This window comes from Salarias fasciatus, chromosome 16 (genome assembly GCF_902148845.1).
Source record: "Salarias fasciatus chromosome 16, fSalaFa1.1, whole genome shotgun sequence".
Classification (NCBI taxonomy): domain Eukaryota; kingdom Metazoa; phylum Chordata; class Actinopteri; order Blenniiformes; family Blenniidae; genus Salarias; species Salarias fasciatus.
The window spans coordinates 20327996-20344797 of record NC_043760.1 but is presented as its reverse complement, the minus strand read 5'-3'; the positions used below and the strand labels follow the sequence as shown (position 1 = coordinate 20344797).

The 16802-nt window shown below is 42.9% G+C and overlaps 1 protein-coding gene across 3 annotated transcripts; it reads left to right on the top strand.

Moving 5' to 3' along the window:
- Positions 1 to 161: 161 nt before the first annotated feature.
- On the top strand, positions 162 to 16772 carry slc12a8 (solute carrier family 12 member 8). 3 transcript variants are annotated; one of them, XM_030111428.1, is made up of 15 exons: positions 162 to 231; positions 424 to 535; positions 649 to 781; positions 1445 to 1591; positions 1713 to 1904; positions 1983 to 2214; positions 6981 to 7094; positions 7268 to 7355; positions 8251 to 8338; positions 9439 to 9585; positions 12302 to 12968; positions 13048 to 13130; positions 13234 to 13351; positions 14406 to 14466; positions 14726 to 16772. In XM_030111428.1, the coding sequence occupies exons 3-15, from the start codon at positions 656 to 658 to the stop codon at positions 14892 to 14894; spliced, it is 2232 nt and encodes a 743-aa protein (XP_029967288.1). In that variant the 5' UTR covers positions 162 to 231; positions 424 to 535; positions 649 to 655; the 3' UTR covers positions 14895 to 16772. The 3 variants fall into 3 exon arrangements, with proteins under 3 accessions (XP_029967288.1, XP_029967289.1, XP_029967290.1); XM_030111429.1 differs by having other exon boundaries at positions 627 to 781; XM_030111430.1 differs by having other exon boundaries at positions 178 to 231; positions 457 to 535.
- The last annotated feature ends 30 nt before the right edge of the window (positions 16773 to 16802 follow it).

Sequence of the window (16802 nt, the reverse complement as noted above, 5' to 3'; positions counted from 1 at the left end):
GTGCAAATGCTCGCGCACATCTCAGTTTACCTGCAGAGCTGCTGACGCTTTCACACACAGGAGCCATGACCTGAACGCTCTTTATTTCAATCAGATCCGAATAAAATGTGAAAGGTGAGGTCGATCTCTGCTTATTGTTTTTTTTTTTTTTTTTACTTTAATGGGACCAAATCTCCCTCAGTCCAACATTGAGGATTGCGCTTCAACAAAATGCCACAGAGCATCTGAAAGGTATGACTTTTTATTTCACTTATTAGCTATTAAATTAGCTGTTTAGTTATTTTTAACTGTTTTCAAGGTTGGACAAAAGTTTGGAGGATTGTGTGCTTTTGATTTGATCACGCGGGCCACGTGTTAGAAATAAATACATGTCAATGATTTAACCGAACAATTCAACAGGACAGATGATGCCTTTCTGAACAGTCTGAGTTGAATCCTGTCTGCCTGCGGTGTCAGGATCCCGCACACACCCTGCTGTATCCGGGTCTCCTCGCGTTGCACCTGTCGGTCGGTGTTTGAGCAGGCTGAGCTGCAGGTACGCTTTAAAAACACACACGCGCGCGCGCGGCTTTCTCCACGTGATCCAAGTTGGAGCGGATGTTTGAAACTGAAATCCCCATCATCAGTCACCCCGACTCCCCTCCCCAGTTTGCAGATGGAGACCCCGCCACTCGGTTGGAGCGAGCACACCTGTGATGATCCGGGTGTGGACGGGACAGGACCTGCTGGGGGCCGCAGCGCCAGCACGCACGTGCGTGACCTCTTCCACGAAGACGCACAGGTAAGATGAGAAATGCGCCCTGCTCGAAGAGGAAGTAGACTTCTGGATTGTGCATTCGGTGTATTTATTTCCAGCTCCTGCATGTGATTTCTTAATTTCTCCCCTATGTGGCAGTAAATCACAAGATCAAGAGCAGATTTTGTCCACTTTCCACCAATGAAATTTGTGTTGAGTTTCAAAACACAGCTGCTATTCAGCTTTTCCAAGTCTGTAGTGTTTGCTGAATTTATTTAAATTTGCCAGACTAGTTTTAATTGTTTCAACATTACCTGTTGATGTTATCTCTCCGAATAGAATACAGAATAAACCTGCTGGCAGTGAAAACAAGTGTCAGCTCACTCTGAATTTATTGTGATGTTGATTATGATGAACATACAAGATTAAAGAGGTTTGATAATGCTTATCGATTTGAGTTTAGGTAGCTGTTATTTAGTGCTACAGTCTCACGTTGGAGCATTTTTAACTTTAATGGTCGATCAGATCTCTTTGTAATACAGAAATTGTTAATTTATCCATCAATATTTGGCTTTTTTTAATGGAAGAAATATATTTTCTCAATTATTTGATTAGAAATCAACAAATATAAACATTCAAAATCTTTAATGAAGCACCTGGAATTTTGAACATGTAAAAAAATAATTGATCCACTTGTCTGCGTTTCAGGGTTTTCAGCAGTCGAGCCAGCCATGGTGGAAGATCAAGGTGTTTGTGTGGGAGCCCGTTCTGTTCGGGACCTGGGACGGCGTCTTCACCACCTGCATGATCAACATCTTCGGGGTGGTTCTCTTCCTGCGCACTGGATACCTGGTGGTCAGTACACAGTCATGTTTGAATGATTCATGCTGTTCATATTTACCAGTCTCTCTACTAACATAAAGCAGTCAAGGCTGATGCCTTGAATGATTGAATGAACTGTGTGCGCGTCATGCAGGGGAACACGGGGGTCCTGCTCGGGATGTTCCTCGTCTCCATGGTGGTGCTGGTGGCGTTGGTGACGGTGATGTCGGGGATCGGCGTCTCCGAGCACTGCGGCGTCGGCGGTGGAGGAGTCTATTCCATGATCTCCATGGTCCTGGGGGGCCGGGTGGGCGGCACCCTCGGTCTCATTTATGTCTTCGGACAGGTGGGTGACGGGACCCGACTCCCAGGAAGGATTTTGGTCCAGATTGTTTGACCTCTGACGCTGCGTCCCGCCCTGCAGTGTGTGGCCGGAGCCATGTACATCACGGGCTTCTCCGAGTCGGTGGCGGAGCTGCTGGGTCTCCAGAACCAGTGGGCGGTCCGCAGCATGTCGGTGGCCGTGCTGCTCGCCCTGCTGGGAATAAACCTGGCCGGGGTCAAGTGGATCGTCAGGCTGCAGCTGCTGCTGCTGGCTCTGCTGGCCGTCTCCACCCTGGACTTTGTCATCGGCACATTCACACACCTCGACCCAGGTAGGAGAGGGAGGATAGGGTACAGAAATAATCTCAGAACAAAGTTGCTGTAGAGGTCATGACCTTTCCAGACCACTAGATGTCAGTGTAGTTTAGTTTTTTATTCATCCTTCTGGACCTGGTCTGCCTCTTTTCCAGATTATCAGTGTCCCCTTTTGTGTGCGTCCCTTTGTGAAGTGCAGTTTTCCTGCAATTCTGTTTGAAAGTACATTTTCAATGTTTTTTTTTTTTTTTTTGATGGGAAGGGTGATTTTTCCGTTTTTGTTTTCTGTCCTGGTGAGGATATGTTGTCTTTTTAAAGGTTATTTTCTTTTGTTGGCCTCCAGGAAGTCCGACCCCACATTTCCTGCTCTCAGTGATTATCAGCTTCCTTTGCAGTGGGAAGAGCAAAGTGCACCAGAAGTCAGTTCAGTCTTTGAAAAACACTTTTCCGTCAAAAGCGTTTTTGATGTGCTTTATATAAAAACATTCACACACGGGCTTAACTACACTTACATCAACATTGCTTCTCTCAAATCACTAAACCTGGTTCATCCCATGACCTCCTCTCGCCCTGTTTTAACTCCCACTCCCCTTTAAAAAAAAAAAAACTCTTCACAGACTCCAGCTCACAGTCTGTGAGACCCAGCCTTAAAACTGACCCCAGGTTTTTCCGATTAGGAGCCGCGGTGTGTGTTGTGGTGACTTCATGGTTGGCAGTGCCCCAGCAGGTCCCTGAACTGGCTGAAACAGGCCAGATTAGCCTGAACTCGCTGAACACTGAGGTACATCCTGAAGGAAAAACGAGCCACCGCCATCCTCGTACGGTCACGGTTTGATAACTCGCCCCCTGTGTACACTTCGCAGCGCCGAAGCGGGAGGTTTCACACGCGGACACACATCCCCGCTACTGCTGACGCCTGCTGTCAGCGCAGCACCGCAGAGCTTCAGAGCTTTATTGGCTCGTCACTTCCACACTATGAGAGACTTGAAAAACTTATATGTGCACATGGCAACAAAAGTTTGGAGAGACTGAATCACTAGGATGCTTGGTATGTGAGATTTATGTGGTACCTCACAGTTATTTCAGCATTGTAACGGTGATTGTCTCCTACCTGCCTTATTTAGTAACATACCGTCTACACCAGCGGTTCCTCTCATCCTGATCTGACCTCAGAAATAACTGCGGGCGAATACAGAGTAGAGTATGCCCTAGAAAGGTTCCCTGGGCTTCCCCCGCACTGAAACTCTTTACATTTTATTTTGGTTGTCTTTCTGTTACAGACTATGGCATTTCAACAGTTTTATCATTTACCTACAACACTTTGTCACAATTCAGAGAAGAACAACATGCTAAAGAAAATTCCACATTATCATGTGACAGTAGAACTCAAACATGTAGCAACAAGAGTGTATTTTCAGAGATTTGATAAAATTATCCATTTAGAAGACTCTTGAAGCTGTGAATGAAATTAGATTTTTCAATATTTATGCAGCTTAACATACAGTGGTATGGTGTTTGTACCGCCAGTAAAAAGTCTCAAAAGTTTCTCAAACTTTTAAAAAGGCTTTGAAAATGATTTTTTTTTCTGCAGAGCACCGCCTGCAGGACTGCTCAGAGTGTTTTATTGCTCCTGATGGGAGGAGAAAACATTTCCCACTTGCACTCTTCAATTACGTGGTCAATTATGTTGTTTGGTCAGTTTTGTGTCCCAGCATCGTCCGTACAGCCCAGCAGCTTTAACACAAACCCTGCAGATCGTAGCGTGACACGCCTATTCCCCACAGAACCGGAAACCATAATGTGCTCCTTGGGTCTTGGGTTTAGGGTGTTAACCAGACTCACCCACATTTCTGGAAAATGACAAAGAGGGATGGCCGGAACTGAGATCTGAAGCCTGCGTCTCCCACAGGGACCACCACATCGTCTTTCTCTGTGATCCTTACACTAATATACGATTCTCAGTCTCTCCGGCGGGACACATCACACCCAGGCCCGTCCTCCGTGGACAGCGGTTTATAGTGTGGGAGAGCGAGGGGTCAGTCAGACGGAGGGAGAGGCCTCAGATGCTCGTGTAATCCGACTACACATTCCAGCCTCTATCAGAGGAATGCCGAGCTCAGAACGGCGCCCCACTCCGCCTTCGCGCCAGCTTTTTCAAAGAACAAGCGCACAGAAAGTGGGTTCAGTCTGACCGCAGCTGCGTCTAAAAGCGCAGCTGGTCAGTCGACATTTAGAGCAAAGTCATGTTTTTAGGCGGAGTTGCGTGACAAAGTGGTGCAGTGGCCGGAGATCAAACAGGGTTTCTGAGCTAGGAGCACTCCGGTTTGCACTGGTGCAGTGGTTTGCACTACATCCTTGTACCCGTACTTTTGGGTTCTTGAAGCGATAGTTGGTGACCTTTGAATTAATGAGCAGCGAAAGTTTTTCCCCATTGACACAAATCTGTTTATGTCAGCCACTTACTTTAGTGAGATTGTTTTCACATAACTGTACATTCAAAAGAGCAGGGATTATGTGTAAAATTGGAACAAAATCTCATGTCTTCATTCTGTTCTATTCATTCAAGCTGAGCTGAATGCTGTCATTGTTTACATTACAACCAATGGCTCGAGGTATCAAATCTGTTCAGCATCATTTTGGTTCAAATTTGTTTCTTATTAGTTTGTTATATTCACATGAGGAGTGCATCCAAATGAGAAATGTGTGTTTATAGTAACACAAACGGGCAGAACAGAGCAGTCATCTATAAAGTACTGTTTGCTGCCAGGGCCAATAGCGTGCTTTGTCTTTATAAACAGCTCACTGTGGTTGTTACCTCTAATTTTTTTTGGGGGGGGTGATCCATGGTTTCTGTCCTGAATCAGTGTATCAATGGATGTGTTCCTGTCTGGAATTATGTAAATGTGAACGCCCTCAACTGAAGGTTGAGAAAAAGCCCAATTGTGAGAGCGAGCAGTCAGGATTACTTGGACGTAGGACCACGATGTTGTAATGTGGGTGGGGAGCTCATGGTGCAGACATGGACACTGGCTGCTTTAGATTTGTTTGGACAGAGGGCGATTTCACCGGATCACAAAAGTCAACAAAAAAAAAAAAGGTTCGTCTATTTGATGCCAGTTTTTACACCTTTTTAAATGCACATCCTGGAGTTCGTGTTCATTCAGAACAGAGTCTGCTAAAGCAAAAAGCATGAGTCCCTCTCTCTGGTTCCTCTCTCGCTCACTTTGATTCTTTCTGTCAAACTTGGAAGCTGCTGAGCTTCTGAAAAGGGTGGTGACTTCCTTTTGGATAAACATGTCATTAATCGGAGAGAACACATTCTTTCCCATCGCAAGATAACCAAGGGGGAAATGTCCGGTGTTGTAACATAGGCGGGTCCTTCAGACTGTGTGGTTTAAATGGCCCCCGCCGAAGCCGAACAATCCCTTCACACACTGAACAAACCGACCGACCCAGACTGACCCGTCCTGGATCCAGACTGTCAACCTGATTCACTGTCACTTTTATTTTAACACCATTTATTGGTCTACAGTTCAAAAAGTACAAATTAAAATTAATGTTGTCCTTTGGAGTCATATTTATGACTAATCCTGTTTTCAATTTCCACCTTTATTTTTTGCATTATTGTGTTATATGGTAAGTGTTTAGATTCAGTCTGGCTGTTTGCTCTCTTTTACAGAGGTCACTACAGCAAGTCGGCTTTTATTTCAGATCACCATGTTGTTATAAAGATCATATAACATGACCATAATATTATAAAGTGCAAAAAACAAAGGTACAGGTGGAACAGCTGATGCACTGGGTGGTGTTTATCACTCTCCTCAGACAGCAGGCAGATGGTGCAAGCCTTTGAAGGAGTAATGCCAATGATCTCCCCTCTGAAGAGCCTGTTTATGCCTCTGTAACGTCTCCCAACATCGTTGGCGGCGATCATTTCTGCTCAGCATGAATAGACGTTCATCAGAGAGCAGCACTGAGGCCTATTGGTCCCAAGTCCAGCGTAGATGGTCCCCTGCCCGTGTAAGACGATGAGGCCTGTGCTTAGTGGTGACCCTAACAGGTCATGACACTGATGTAAACTGTTCCCAATAGTCTCACCTGACACTTTGTGTCTGTAACGCCCCTTAAATGTGCCTGGAGTTGAGTGGTATTCATCATCCAGTTCCACACAGCATTGTTCACAATGAAGCAGTCACGTGGGATGTGGTCAAAGGACGTCGACTTCTGTCTTTCTGTATCTCTGTTCAACCTGCTGATGACGCTGTGAGGCACTCTACGAGGAAGACTGTTTAAATACCATTTCCAACTGAACCAGCAAATGTATTTCTTGACTCATGGATCAAACACCAAGTGTGAATTCTGTCATTAAACTCCTTGTTAGAAGCAGAAAATTGTGCAAAAAGTTGTGAAACGTTGAACAGTTGGACATATGTATTGAACAGTTTCAAGAATGTCACAGAGACTTTACCTGTGTAAAGGTTATCGTGCATTTCAGGTTGGCCTTCAGATTTCACCAGTCGAATATCCCTAACGTTTTACCAATAGTATGTCTGTATTCTTTCTATTTTTTAATCTGGTTATTGATCATTGAAGTTAATCCCAGCTGGCGGTTATATCTGAACACCTCACTTGAATGTTGACAATCGAAACAACCATACAACTCAATGAACCTTTTAGTGCATTTATCTTATCAAATGTTGAGATATTTTAGAAAAAAGGTCAAATTTTTGGCTGTCTCAGTGAGAAACGTTTATTAACTTTTAGTAATTGTCTGATCTTCCAGAGCATGGTTTCATTGGTTATACATACAGCCTGCTCAGCAGTAACACACTGCCAGATTACAGTCCTGGAGAAAGCTTCTTCACAGTGTTTGGAGTCTTCTTCCCTGCTGCTACAGGTAGGTAATCCCCCACCTGCTCCTGCTTGATCCCATCATTCCACTATTACATGAAAGCCATAAAACTTTGAAACACTGCTGCTCTGTTTTCCAATATTTCATCTTCTACTTGAATGGGTTTTGCACTGAATGCTGTGTACATTTTTGTGGTTCCTGTGTGTGTGTGTGTATAGGGGTTATGGCAGGCTTCAACATGAGCGCAGACCTCCAGCGACCCGAACACAACATCCCTGTGGGAACACTGGCAGCTGTCCTGACCTCGTAGGGGAACTCACACACACCTTGAAAGATACATGACATTTGCTAAAAGCCGCATAAAATAAGCATTCCGACACTGCAAGGGCAGAAAAATCTCAAATGCGGTAGGTTTTCATTATGAAAGTTAGACAACATAGGGCTTATGCATGTCCTGTAGGTGTAACAGATTCATAGCAATGTAAACTGGAAAGTGATTCCAACAATCGCTCACAAACATCGACATCCTCTGGTAGTTTATTCACCAGTTAACCTAACATGCATGTCATTAGACTGAGGAAACCTAGTTTGAAGAAAACAAAAACTCTAAATGCACATGAACAACATGCAGACTGCACACAAAAAGGCTCTGATCCTAAACTGGAGCAGCAGACTTCTTGGTTTGATGCTCGAATACTTTCCACCACTAACCCCTAACCCCCTGGGATTCATCCAGATTGTAGTTAAGAAAGTCTGTGAACCCCGTCCCTAATCTCTTATCTGCTGAAACATCAGAGTAAAGCTGAACAGTGGCGGACACAGAGAGTCTCACCAACACAAAAAAATCGGGAGCCTTTAAAACACTCAAGCTCCCAGGACGAGTTTTTAAAATATGCAAATGTATTCTTTATAAGCTTGAAGCAGACAAAGCTTCAGACCCCTGCTGTGGTGTGAAGAGTTGCCAAAAGGGATCCTGAAGCCTCATGGGTAAATAAAAGGCTATTTTTGTCTTCTTGTGCAGCACAAACTACTACTTTTTTTTTTTTTTTTTTTACCATTCGAATGGTGAGATAAACCACATTCCTCGTGCGTCCCTATCGAACCATCACTTGTCAGATTGTTATGATTCGAGTCTCCTGTTCGGAGTGAGAAAGGAGCACTTATTCATAATTCTGTGTTTTGTGCTGTTGTTGAGCCACAGGTGGTTCCTGTATCTGGTCTTCGTCTTCCTCCTGGGGGCCATCTGCACCAGAGAGGCTCTGCGCTATGACTTCTTGATCGCAGAAAAGGTAAAATGGTTCTTTCTCTCTTTTGTTTCCATCCTTCTCTTGAGAGAGGAGGTGAGGGGATTCCCTCGCTTCATTCTTTTGTTGCAGTTCAGTTTCTAAATGTGTTTAAAGTCATCTCTTTCTAAGCTCTTGAATGTTTACTGTACATTTTGAGTCAGAGGTAATTGAATTAGTTTTTTTCATGTAAACAGAAACTTTTGAAAATAGGGGAAGCCCTGACCGAAGTTTTGAGAAATTGAATTCTGTAAGGTGAAAGTACTAAAACAATCTTAGCCAAGTTTTATTCCCTGAAGCTGCTGGGTTTGTCCAGCTCTGTGCAGTAACTGCTGTGCATCCACTTGACTGGACGTCTTGCTCCACGCTGTAGAATGGAGGGCAGGGGTAATATTTCCTGTTACTTTCTTTTCCTGCTGCAGGTAATGGGTAAGAAGCAAATTGGCAGCATCATGCTGAAAGTTAATAGTATTTTCCTTCCTAGGGGCAAAACCAAGGTCTTATTTTCTAAAATTCTTTTCAGAGTTGCCATTATAGATAGAATACTGCTGTTTATTTTATATACAGAAATGTGATCTACCAGATACGTCTGTGCTGAATGCAAACCTCTTATAGCAGATCGAGAACTGGACACGCCCTGAGTTCTAACAGTGATTTTTATATTGCAGTCATCAAAAAGTTCAGACACATTTCTCAAAACCATTTGTTTCATGGTATAATAATGTTATGGCCAGAATATATATTGTGCAAGTTGCATTTCTGAACTCCCCAACAAGGAATTGTGTGTTTGGAAGATTCATGTTTTGCAAAGTACAACTAAGATTATTAATGCATTTCAAAGTGAAATGTGAAATTTAATTCAAGCTTCTCGTCTTGTATGTAAGCGTTCATCACTGACACGTAGTATTAGAATGTAAACATTAGGTTTTATGTTAACAAATCCCACAAGTCTTTCATTCCTCCATCAGTGGAGCGCTCATTGTTTTCATAAGGGGCTGGCTGCAGCGGAATCGGATTGGGTGTAGCTGTTGTGAGCGCACTACTCCACCCTATCCTTCTTTTTTTTTTTTTCTCTCTTTCACTCTTTGTTTTCCTTCTTCCTCCAGGTCTCCTTGGTGGGTTTCCTCTTTCTGCTGGGCCTCTACATCTCCTCCCTGGCTTCCTGCATGGGCGGGCTGTACGGAGCACCCAGGATCCTCCAGTGCATCGCCCAGGAGAGGGTCATCCCGTCACTGGCCTTTCTGGGCCGAGGGGTGGGTTCAACGCTGGATAGATTGATGTAGGGAGGAATGTCTGGATTTTGACAGCATGCTGCAAAATATTAGCCAGTGTCGCCGAGATGTCAGGGCAGATTATTTTTTTTCGAGGGTGTGCAGTTTTTGGAGCAGTGAACTCGGCTGCAAACATAAGAAACACTCTTTCACCAAAACGAACCATTCTTTAACATCAATAAAATCAGATTATCACACGGATTTAGTGGGTACAGTTAAGTTTATTGTTGCATTTTCTAGATTCTTATCTTTCAGATAAGGATTTGTTTCTGCTGTTTCGTGGTAGAAAGTGTGACATAAAACCTAAAGAAGGAAAGCTTTTCCGTGTAGGACCAGAACATTCTTCTTCTTCTTCATTCTTTCTGCACTATGAAATCCTTTATGAAACAAGAAAAGCCAACATGCTTGACGTCTCTGCATTTAGTCATTATAATAGACTGATAGCAGTAGACAACAGTTCACTTCATTTCAGCTTATCGCTCAACAATTATTTTCAGTCTCGATAACTCAATATATCCAGGGCTGCGAACTCACACACTGAGCGTGAGACTCAAATGTTTGATTTTAATCGCATGCTACTGATGTCTTTTCTCACGCTGCACAGCTGTTATCAATGTTGAACTTCTTTGAATGTTTCACATTAAAACATGTTTTGATTTAATACAGGAAATCCCGAGGGTTGTTAAAAGTGAAGCTTTAATTTAAGAATTGGCTGTAACTCCTTATTCATTTCCTCTAACCATCCAACCTGTCAGTCAGGGTTTAACATCACAGCATTTTTTTCTGAATACATCACTAAAGGATTCAGTAGAATCACTTTTCCAAGTCTGTTACATTCTGTATTTTTAATGCAATGTTATTTTAAAACCTAATTCCAAGCATGCAAACCATGATCTTCAGTGCTGGTAAATATACGTCTGGATTTAAACCTTCTAGGACCGAGTGTGTTGCAGGAGTGCTGCAGCTCATGCGTCCTAATCGCTGTTAACAGGCCTTTGCCTAATGAGAGCTCTGCATGAAATCCTGCTGTGATGAGTTTATATATGTGTGTGTGCAATTGTTTTGCCGCAAAGTACCGAAAAATAGAAAAATAGCCCTTCTTTACTAGCTGCTGATTAGTTTATAAAATATATTAGGGTTTCAGGTCTTAAAAGATTGTACACAGCATAGTTAAGCAGGCATCCGTGAACTACAGCGAACAATATTTCCCTAGAAATTAAAATATACTTTGTAACTCTTGACATTTTGACTGTATTTAGTAAATCAAATATGAGTCATCTGGAGTTTGCTGGAGGAATAAAAATCCAGCAAAACCTTTAATAGCTGTCATATTGTCACCCAATAAATGTGGCCAGTGTGGAAGTGTAGGGGGTGTGGTGTGTGAACTCAACAGGAAACATTTACTGGACTACCTAATTATAGAGTGAGCGGACTGACTTCACCGTAGCAAAACGTTACGACACGCCGCCGCCGCAGTCGTATGCGCGCGCGGTCACGTTGATTCCCTGACCCCGTCCACCCTGCTTTCCCCTCATACTTCCCTGGATGGCAGCAGTGTCTGACCTCTCTCAGCAGGCTGGAATGAGGCCCTAGACATCTTGGCCCAAATCAAAGCCTCAGAACAAACGCAGGAAGGGCGACGGGCAGGGCCCCGCTCCGCTGTGTGCTCTGGAGGCCCGCCAGCCACACAGCAGCCTCCTTAAACTGTGTGACAGGACCTGCATGGGAAGTAAAAGCAACCTTGTTAACAAACCACAAGTTGAAAAGGTTTTTCCATTCTGGGGAAATAATTATTGTTGGGTCATTGTTTTAGTCTTTTAAACTGTTTCTTAAATGCCAGTGTTCTGTATTCTTGCTTGCTAAATTGAAGTTAAAGCTTTCTACCCTCCCTCATATGTATTGGGAAGGTTTAGATGCTATATATGTTTAGGTGTGTAGTTGTTGAAAGTGGTGATAGTTGTCTAATAGTTGACACAGCTGCATTATCAGGTCAGCCAGAAAAAGACCCAGTTATGGGAAGAGTTTGTTGAACGGTTGTTGTTGTTTTTTTTCTGCTATTACTGCAAAAAATACTTTTGACTAATGCAGTTACTATGCTTACATAAGAGGACACTTCCTATAAATTTCCCTTCTATTAATAAACCTATGAAGTAGTCTTATTTGAATAAAAACTGAAACTATTACTGTTTGAGTGGAGAATGCAGACACTGATCAGAAACAATTTAAAACCGGATTTATAAACAATAACCATGTTTTTGTTTATAAATTAAAAAAAAACAAGTGAATACAAAAAATATGTCAATGAACATTATTTAATTTTCACAATAATTACTATTTTTTGTTGAAAAAATGTTTTCAAGTTCACTCAAACTCTTCAGGAAGCTTGATCTCAAAGTATGAACCACTGACCTTCTCTGGAAAAAGTCTTGTCTCTTCCTGAACAGATTAAACCACACGTGGGAAAAAAAATTATCTGTTCTGGCCGTATTATCACTTCCAGGACTCACCGATCTTTACACTAAACATAACACTTAGTGACATGATCTGTATTTTGCAGGTTTGTGTTATCTTTTGCAGAATAAATGCTTATGCTGTCGGATAAATTATGATAATATCACTCCAAGTTACAAAACCACTATAAACTCAGATCGTTTGAGTTTGACGCCGTCTCGTGATTTATTTTCCTCCCTCTGTTCAGAAAGGCCCAAACAGAACCCCGGTGGCGGCCATCTGTCTGACCAGCCTGCTGACCATGGCCTTCATCTTCATCGGCCAGGTCAACGTGCTGGCGCCCATCGTGACGATCAACTTCATGCTGACCTACAGCTTCGTCGACTACTCCTACTTCAGCGTTGCCATGACCTTCCAGCTACGCACTAAAGAGAAGACGGGGGACCTGAGCTGGACCAGAACAAAGCGGAAAACGTCATCTCGGGAGAGCTTCAGACCACTGGTGGACACCACTCTGCCAAACTATGGAAGCGGAAGCGAGAGTCCGCACAGCAAAGGCACCTTGCTGGCCTTCACCAGGGACATGGACCACATCTTTCCTCCTCTCTCTAAAGTTGGGTCCGGAGCTGAGAAGACCACCTCGACGCCGGACCGGAGCAGCAGAGGGTCTAAGAGCAGGAGGACGAGTGCAAAGCAGAAGCTGATGGACAGCTTCGCTTTGGACCAGAACCGCAACGTTTTCTCCGGGGAGGAAGAAGATGGAGACTTAAGTTCAACTCAAACGGACGAGGAAGCTGAGGAGAAGCGTGAAGGTGGGGAGATCGACGCTCGGGACCAACCCCAGCTACAGAAATCCAGAAAAACGCATCAAAATGAGCAGTGCTCATCTGCTGAGATTCCCGGTCGCCACACAGGTCATCAGACATCGGATCACACATTATGCTAAAGTACTGAAGCTCCTGTGTTTTAAATTCACCTTCCTAATTATTGCAGGTGCTGAAATTAAAGACGAACATCAACGCATGGAGAAATCCTTCTATGCAAAGTTCTCTAACCACTGGGTTGCCCTCATTGGGGTACAGTACATTTTACACGCCATCATATTTTAGTGTTTTTTTTTGTCTTTTTAAAATGATTTACAAGTGATAAAATGAATGATTTGAACCCTTTTCCTTTCAGGCAGCGTGTTCCATTCTGATCATGTTTGTCATTCAGTGGGTTTATGCCGTTGCAAACATAGCTGTCGCCTTCCTGCTCTACTTCTACATCGGGAAAACGAGCCCCGGACTCCCAAAAGGTGATTCTCATCCTTTCATTTCTGCACAGCTTGGCTTGATGGCACGGCCCTTCTCCAGCATTCGCTCAAATATGAATGTTTTGCTCAAGGTCTTGTGCTTGGATCGATTATAGTGGTTCTTCTTCTAAATTTTACTTCAAGGTCAGAAAAGAGCACTATCGATTTTTAAAGTGGAGATTTCTTTCAGTCTGACAGTATTTTTTTAGATTCACCTTTTAAACTTCTCAGCATGTGTTTGGACTGTGAAAGGAAGCTGGAGAACTCGGCTGCACACGGGAAAACATGTAAACTCCTTACAAAATGGTCACACTGTTATCAAACTTAGGCTTTCTTTTAGTTTGGCACAGGTACGAGAGCCTACTGGAGCATTTTTAGATTATTTTTAAAACCTGAACATGACACCTGACATGAATTCAGCACAATATTAGCAGGTCTGGAGGATGACCTTACTCAGTCTGTAACTAACGAGTCAGACTGAGTTCAGTCTGCACAGAATTTGTGCTGTGATTGCAACAACACATCCACTGAGCACCGACCTCCTGCAGCTCAGTATTGATTGCAAACATTTTACTGTATGAATTTTTAATTAGCTGGCCGTGTTAAATGCGTTTTCACTTTGGCATTAAAAATTACATTGAACGCTTTAGTCGCGGTCACATGTTGCCTTCAGATTGGCCGTCAGTGTGTCACGGTTGGATACTGGTGTGTGTTTCACTTGCAGTTTCTCTGCCTGGCAGCTGTCAGCGCTCAGGATTTCTAGAATAGCCGGTCGGGACACCCTGCATCTGTGCATTAAACTCGCCACATTACAACGTGCCGCAGCTGTCTGACTCGACACATTTCTTGGCACGCGCGCTGCAAGTGTTGAACATTTGTCCTGCAGGTGGACGTAAAGCTCTTAATGTGTCGGAGCGATGACTGGTCTTCTGTAGAGTGATTTAACTTCCTTTACTAATACCACAGGAGGTCTGATGTGTGGAGTGAATGAAATGTGCAAACACCACAAGCAGAAATCATCCGTTCAATCCGCACATGTTGTGTTTTTTCTTTGCAGGTATTGCAGCTCAGTTCAGCCTTTGCACTTGGCTCAGATCAACACTGGCTCGTACGCTCAGGTACTGCACGGTTTTCTTGTTGGTTTATTATGTTCCTCTGATGTGTGTAATAATTGAGGGAGTGGCCGCTAAATAGAAGTGCTCAGCCTTTCCGTGAGTTGTAATCATCAAAATTCAGCTCTATTAACCAAACATGTAATTTTTAACCCCTCTCTCTTTCTGATGTTTGTAGTGCACCTAATACGACTTGATGTTTGTTTTTTCTTTTTCTTTCCCCCTGTTCCATAATCAATTTCTGAGTAACTTTTTGCTCTTTCAGAGGAAAGAAACCTTCCTGTGATGAAATTGTGCTCACGCCGTCCCTTTCTGGAGTGGGGCTGAAAACCAAGCAGCTGACAGAGGAGAATGAAGATTTTGCCTCTCGTGACCGCTATCACCACTCCTCCGTCATCAGTGCCGGCGAAATGGTGCAAGCTCCGTTTCACTGACAGACGTAAATCCAGCCTAATGCTGACGTCCCGAAAAAAAGAATCATCTGCCTTAAACGCTTTCCACATGTTGTTAAATCTGTTCGCTGTAATGGCTCAAGGAAACCTGAACTCCAAACATATTTAGAAAACGGGGATAACTAAACTATAGCAGTGATTTGAATGCGACGGTAACTGAAAACACATCACGAAATAAACTGTAACCCTAATCTGTTAAAACTTTCCTCTGTCATCATGTGACACAAAGGATTAATTAATTTATACACACTTTCTTTATGGATACAGTTTAGTGTCTGTTTAGTTGTTTTAGAGAGTTGGCTAATATTTGTCAACCTTATTTCTGATGTAGGATATTTGATAAACTAATCCAAATGTTCAGTAAATTCATTTGACCGATGACCAAAACTGGTTTAAATTCAAACTGAATTAATTTTGTAGCTTTTGTTGTGGAAATCAGCGAGCAGTAGTTTTGCTGTTTTCTGGTGTGGTTGAATATATAGAGTGAGTATCTTTGTTTGGATAAAATGTGTCACTTATTTCACAGCAAACTAGAAATCACTTAATGTTATTTTATTGCCAGGGCAGAAGCCTGCTGGATGGATCTTGAATGGCTGTGGGGAATTTTTGTAATGGAGAAACGACAAAATTCACAATAGGAGTCTGATCCATGCTGATGCTCATCTTGATGTTCACATTTGGACATCCAGAGACCTAGAGCTGCCCTACACTTAGTGAATAGTAATGAGAAGCCTGAATAACAGTCTTTGTGCACCTGCATGAACAATACAGGCCTAATTTCATCTTCATGGAACAAAATGCTCTAACTCATCCAAGCTACATCATGAGGAACCATTTTCTGGGGGCTGGAGTACCTCAAGTATTTTGACTTTCTCCAGACTTTCTCAGTCCCGACTGAACAGCTCTGGGATCAGCTGAATCGCCATGTAGAGGCTCGTGACGCTCTACCTCAGAGGCTCAGTGACTTAATTTCCACCCTTCAAGAAGAATGGGAAGCCATGCTTCTGCAGACAAGTTGAGGTACATGATACATTACTGAAACGTTGACATTTTTTCTTGAGGCATATCCACCACTGTTGTTTTCCTTTGTTTCGTTGAATTGTTTGAGCTTATTGCACGCTTCTACTTGAATGTTCTATTTTCATGATGTAACATCATCATCGTATGAACTTTTTGTTTTCCATAAATTTCACCCAAAAACTAAATATCTTGAACTTTTTGTGAGTAATGTCTTTGCTGTTTTAGACGTAACATTTCAACAAAAACTGCTCTGTTTTAAATCAGAATCACTATTGATTGTGACTGATTGGAGGTGAACTTGAGGCAGTCTTTGTTAAATACAGTTAATTTGAATGTAAGCCTGCACTGCATGCTCTCCTGCAGTGCTGACGCAATTTATGACAGTGATGCAGAGCATTGTACAATGCAGGGATTCTCAAAGAGTTTGAGGAAGAAGGCCTAGATCTCGAGATGGAGAATAATTCTAATCTTTTATTCTAAACATCTGTTGGGATCCACAACAAAAGACACACATCTTCTCATGCTCGGGGAAAGCGCTTCATCTCTTGGGTCTTCTTAAATATAGCATGCAAATTTCCCAACTGTTACACTTGTGGTTTTTGTGGCAAAATTACCAAAAATAAGGACCATCATAACTGCTATCTGTGTTCTGACAAGCTCAACCTGGGAACCAGCTTTTGAGTCTCAGGCTGTTTTGCTCTCTTTCTAGCAGCATCTCGGGTCTCGTGTTGTCTTTGCCATACCAATTTGTTTTAAAAAAATTAATTTAACATTTGCTTGTTGGTTTGGCAGGCCAGAATGGAGCCTGTCGCGGCCCTATTTTGACCCGCGTGCCTTATGTTTTACATCCCTATTGTAAAATTAAGTTAT

Excerpts from the sequence above, each read along its gene's own strand:
- slc12a8 (XM_030111428.1), top strand. The coding sequence starts at position 656 with ATGGAGACCCCGCCACTCGGTTGGAGCGAGCACACCTGTGATGATCCG. Across the intron at positions 2,215-6,980 it reads ATTCACACACCTCGACCCAG|AGCATGGTTTCATTGGTTAT; the intron begins GTAGGAGAGGGA and ends CTGATCTTCCAG. Across the intron at positions 13,131-13,233 it reads ACTGGGTTGCCCTCATTGGG|GCAGCGTGTTCCATTCTGAT; the intron begins GTACAGTACATT and ends TTTTCCTTTCAG.